The sequence below is a fragment of the Glycine soja genome, chromosome 1 (assembly GCF_004193775.1).
Source record: "Glycine soja cultivar W05 chromosome 1, ASM419377v2, whole genome shotgun sequence".
NCBI lineage: Eukaryota > Viridiplantae > Streptophyta > Magnoliopsida > Fabales > Fabaceae > Glycine > Glycine soja.
Window position 1 is genome coordinate 41,342,480 of NC_041002.1, and position 5,351 is coordinate 41,347,830.

At 34.6% G+C, this 5,351-nt stretch overlaps 1 protein-coding gene across 2 annotated transcripts; it reads left to right on the forward strand.

Annotated features, from left to right (window-relative positions):
- Positions 1–532: 532 nt before the first annotated feature.
- On the forward strand, positions 533–3,972 carry LOC114416093 (omega-3 fatty acid desaturase, chloroplastic-like). Of its 2 annotated transcripts, XM_028380980.1 has the most exons (9): positions 533–1,003; positions 1,095–1,693; positions 1,842–1,931; positions 2,060–2,126; positions 2,235–2,327; positions 2,431–2,616; positions 2,711–2,791; positions 3,173–3,310; positions 3,410–3,972. In XM_028380980.1, the coding sequence occupies exons 2-9, from the start codon at positions 1,176–1,178 to the stop codon at positions 3,593–3,595; spliced, it is 1,359 nt and encodes a 452-aa protein (XP_028236781.1). In that variant the 5' UTR covers positions 533–1,003; positions 1,095–1,175; the 3' UTR covers positions 3,596–3,972. The 2 variants fall into 2 exon arrangements, with proteins under 2 accessions (XP_028236781.1, XP_028236775.1); XM_028380974.1 differs by having other exon boundaries at positions 533–1,693.
- Positions 3,973–5,351: the final 1,379 nt, after the last annotated feature.

The window sequence follows — 5,351 nt, forward strand, 5'->3', positions numbered from 1 at the left end:
TCTTGATATCAAGTTTTAAGTTTGAGAAAAAATCAATTTTTAATTAAAATTGATACAATTAAATGTGATTAATTAATTTTTGTTAGCTAAAGTAAATTTTTCTTTTCGTATATTTAAAATCGGATGAAATATTAATTGATAGAATCTCACTGTATCCTTTGGTTAAAAAACTAAAAAGGATAAATATTTGATGTAAAAATCATATGAAAACTTAAAAAAATAATTAACAATGCATTTCAACACACTGATGAGGATTGACTATTTGATGTTATCAATACATTTATCATTACTGTAATTTTTAATAACCCTTTTAAATTTATTTGTTAACTACTACAGTACTACTTAGTACAATAAGTTATAAAATCACATCTAAAAACAGAGAATAAAATGTACACCACTAACAAACATGAATGAGCATTTCTCACACGTGATAAATTAGATGTCTCCATAGTCCTTACTCAACTACAGGGGAGCCACTCATGAAATTGGGTTAGTTATAGTGATGCATCATCAACCAATGGGGTTCCACCAAAAGCAAAGGCAATAGAATAGGAGTCTCCACTTCAAGTTGCACCAAAAAAACAAGGTCAAACCCAAAAGGAAAGGTAGGGAGCAGTGAATTTCCATTCCATCAAGGGATGGGAACCCAACACAAGAACGAGGAATTTAAAAGTGAACACTACAGAAAAAAAAAATGTCCTAATTGCTCTACACCCTCTTATATATAAAGATGGTGATTTTAATCTCTAGGCCACAAAAATGAACCAGATTTGAGAACATCCCTTGTATTGAAGAACACCCTCTTTGGATACCCTTTTGTTAAAGCCAAGACTTTTCTCAGATTTGAGAAGAAGAAGAAGGTGGGGGAGGAGATAGTAATAGGGAAAACATAAGAGAGAAAAATAAAGCACAAACGTGAGGCCGTTGTTGAAACACACAAGTTGTGTTCCTGTTGTGAATATCTTAAATTTCTCAACTTGTGTTTGTTTGTCGTCCTATAATTGTAGGTTCAGTTGCATCCTTATATTTTGGTTCACATATTCTCTGTCTCTCTGTCTCTCCTCTGTCCTATAACTTTACCTTTCTATCCTCAGGAACCATGAAGTAGTAGTGAAGAACTAATCAGCCACAAATCCAAACGACCCCTTTGGCCTAAAGCTCCCTCCTTTTCTCCAATGGCAACATGGGTTTTATCAGAATGTGGCTTAAGGTCTCTTCCACCAGTGTTTCCCAGGCCAACAAGACCCATTTCGTGCCAAAAGCCTTCAAAGTTTAGATTTTTAAGCATAAACAAGGGGGTGGCAGATCTGAATCTCCAACCAAGAGGGTTCACATGTTATAACTTTAGGGAGAGAAAGTGGGAATCGGGAGTGAGTGCTCCACTGAAGGTTGCCACCACTGAGGGAGAGGAAGAAGAGGGAATCAATGGGGCTAATGGGGTTGTTGAGGAAGTACCAGAATTTGACCCTAGTGCACCACCACCCTTCAAATTGGCAGATATTAGAGCTTCCATTCCTAAACACTGTTGGGTGAAGGACCCTTGGAAGTCCATGAGTTATGTTGTTAGAGATGTCATTGTGGTTTTTGGGTTGGCTGTTGCTGCAGCTTATCTCAACAATTGGGTTGTTTGGCCTCTCTATTGGGCTGCTCAGGGAACCATGTTCTGGGCCCTCTTTGTTCTTGGACATGATTGGTAATAGTCAATTTCATATTGATTACTCCATCTTTTTTACTAATGTAGATCTAGATTCAATTGTATAGATTGGCTTTTTGGGGTGGTAAAGTTGGATTTCAAAAGTTTGTTATGATGATAACCATGGTTGGTGTTTTGGATGTTTCAGTGGTCATGGAAGCTTTTCAAACAATCCTAAGCTGAACAGTGTTGCTGGCCACTTGCTGCATTCTTCAATTCTAGTACCATATCATGGATGGTAAGCTTAATGCTCCTGCATGAATTGTTGTTCTTCTTGGCCCCTTTTTGTTTTGTGTTCTTTGCTTATCATAACAGGCATTATTTCTAGCCTATGCTTTGAAACTGATAGTTTCATGAATTGTGCAGGAGAATTAGTCATAGAACACATCATCAAAACCATGGCCATGTTGAAAACGATGAATCTTGGCACCCGGTGAGTTGATTTTCTTTGTTCTGTTTCTTGTGGAAAATCTGCTTTTGTCTCCAACATTTTGTATCTATCAAGGGGTCTAATTCAAAATGTTTAATGTGAATCTTGCAGTTGCCGGAGAAAATTTTCAAGAGCTTGGATAATGTAACACGTATTTTAAGATTTACATTACCTTTTCCATTGCTTGCATATCCTATCTACCTGGTAAGTTGTAGTAACTAAAGGTTTTACCAAAACTTTTGAACATTTATTATTAGTGGTTATGGTGTGGGAACTGACCTTTGTTATTATGTTCTTTTCAATTCAGTGGAGCAGGAGTCCCGGGAAGACTGGTTCTCACTTTAATCCTGACAGTGACTTGTTTGTTCCCAGTGAGAGAAAAGATGTTATTACCTCAACAGTTTGTTGGACAGCTATGGCTGCTTTGCTTGTTGGTTTGGGATTTGTGATGGGTCCTGTTCAATTGCTTAAGCTTTATGGCATTCCCTATGTGGTAAATTCCACCTCTTTTGATTAGACACTTAATTAGTAATGAGTCTTTCTTTTAGAATCACAATCAAGTCCTAATTTGACTTTTGTAATTGAAGATTTTTGTTATGTGGTTGGATTTGGTGACTTATTTGCATCACCATGGCCATGAAGACAAGTTACCTTGGTATCGTGGAGAGGTATTATTTCTTTCCTTTTGTGTTTCTTTTCCAAGAAAATGTTGTTTAACTTGGTCTTTCCACCTTTTGAATTACTCGTTAGGTATTTTTCATGTTGTTATACAATTATAATTGAAGTTTCGCCTCAATAGTTCGTGTTAAAATGTTTTCATTAAAGGTCAACAAAAGTTTCCGAGGTAAAACTCCAATTGATTGGAGAACAGCACTAAAAGCACAGAAGAAACTGTGTCTAAGTTTTGTCCTTAGATTAATTAAAAAGCTGTGGTTAAATTTAATTTTTTCAGCAAGCTTCTCTATCTCCAATGCTTGTGATGACTTGGAATTAGAAGTTATCAAAATTCAATTTTTTCTTCATAGCTTTATTCTTATTCATGTGGATAGGAATGGAGCTACCTTAGGGGTGGCCTTACAACTATTGATCGTGACTATGGATGGATCAACAACATTCACCATGACATTGGAACCCATGTCATTCATCACCTCTTTCCTCAAATACCACACTATCACTTAATAGAAGCAGTGAGTTCCCCTCTGCACTTCTTTTGAATTTGATTAATAAAAAGATTAATAATTTTGATTAATTTCATAAATTTGAATTTGTCTTTGCTCCACTTGTAGACTGAGGCAGCTAAGCCGGTTCTTGGCCTATACTACCGGGAGCCAAAGAAGTCTAGTCCTCTTCCAATTTACCTTATTGGAGAATTGTTAAGAAGCATGAAGAAAGACCATTTTGTCAGTAACACTGGTGATATTGTGTACTATCAAACAGACCCTACACTTAGTAGCTCTTCCACATCACAGTAAATCATCCATTTTTTCCTCTTGAATACAAGAGAGGCCTCAGAATTATGCTGCATATGACAATATCTGAACCTTGAAGATTGTGTACTCTCATTGAGTCCTACTAGTTGAATTGCTCAAGTAGGAATGAATGCATGACAAATTTGATTGTAATTGCATGCATTTTAAAGCATGATCAGGGTATATATGTAATGTGTTCTCGTTGAAGAACAAGGAATCTGTAAATTGCTCATTCTTGATGAAGGATTTAGTTACAATTTTTTTCTCAAACTCAAACACCAATATTGAATACAATTGTAGCAAGTAGCAACTGATGTCATTTTCTTCTGCTTATCACTTTCCGTATTCATCTTGAATTAGTGGTTGCTGATATTTCTTGAGATATTGTGTCACTTTAAGTAATCTTATCGTGCACTTTATTTAAGGTTGTTTGTGTTTTTGTCCAATTATGCAAGGTTGCAAAATATGGTGTTTCTATCAATGGGTAATTAATTCCATTTTTTTAGTCAGGTTTTGAGTCTGAGTATTGTATATGAAAAAAAAAGAAAAAATTGAAACCGAGAGTTAGGGTGTATTTGGTTTATATTTTAAAAAACTGACTAGTGTTTAAAATGCAATTAAACAAAGTTATTCAGACCGTTGGTAGAGGCTGGTGTAAGAGAAAGCAGAATGTGAAATTGAGAAAGAAATTGAACTGCAGGAAAACAGAAAAAATGAGAAAATATTTCCTAACTATTTTGGTTTTTAACTAGTTTCTAAAACATTTATTTTGAAAATAGTTTCAAAATTTGATAGATAGGAAACATTTCAACACCAAAAAAGTAGATTTAAAAGGAGAAATTAATTACAAGTAGTGTGAAATTGTTTTAAAAAGAATCAAACAAGCTCTTCAGCAAACAAAAAAAACAAGCTCTTTGTGTCTGCATAAAATTCTAACACAAAAGATAATTGTTTTAATTAAATAAATAAAAAAATATAACTCAAACAAATTTGAACCGTTAGATTATGACTGCAAAACCTTGATGTTACTTATCAATTGCAGGGAATCCCGGTCCTAAATGTTTTTGATTGTAATATTACTTCTAAAGAAGGTATTCCAAAACAAAAGTACAGTTGGTCCAATTTAGAGCAGTCTCTCCAAATCCTAAATTATTGTCAATAATTTTAACCTTAAGTACATTTTTCACGTTTTGATGATTCAAAATGTGATATAGCCCATGGCCAAGCAACTCCAATGGTGGGTCTCTTCTTTGAAAGCTCAATCACTATCCATGTGTTGATTTTAGTTTGTAGTGCCCAATGGGCAACAAATACAGTAGTATATGGTTAAGAAAAAAAAAAATAGCACCATATTAAGCGAACACAAACTGATATAATATTCCAGTTTAATTAATGATCTTCAAGATATGAGTATGCAATTGTATTTATGCAATTGTATTAAATACTTAAAACAAAAATTTTACTGTTTATAATAATTTTATTTGATTTGAATATAATTATTTTTAGTGAAAAACATGTAATCTAGAAATAAAAAAGAAAAAGATGGCCACCCCACCATACGGAAGTTCACCAGTTATGACATGCTGGCGTGCAAGCTATGGGACCACAGCTTCAATGAACTCTAGGTATGGGACTGCAGGCTCATACATAGCCTTAAACGTAGTTGCGTTTCAAGCATTTGCACCTTTCATCATGTTCATCTCCAATAGGTTATGTAGTTAGGGAAGCACCACACATACACTTTTAGTTTTTGAAAAAA

Excerpts from the sequence above, each read along its gene's own strand:
- LOC114416093 (XM_028380974.1), top strand. The coding sequence starts at position 1,176 with ATGGCAACATGGGTTTTATCAGAATGTGGCTTAAGGTCTCTTCCACCA. Across the intron at positions 1,932-2,059 it reads CTAGTACCATATCATGGATG|GAGAATTAGTCATAGAACAC; the intron begins GTAAGCTTAATG and ends TGAATTGTGCAG. Across the intron at positions 2,127-2,234 it reads ACGATGAATCTTGGCACCCG|TTGCCGGAGAAAATTTTCAA; the intron begins GTGAGTTGATTT and ends TGAATCTTGCAG.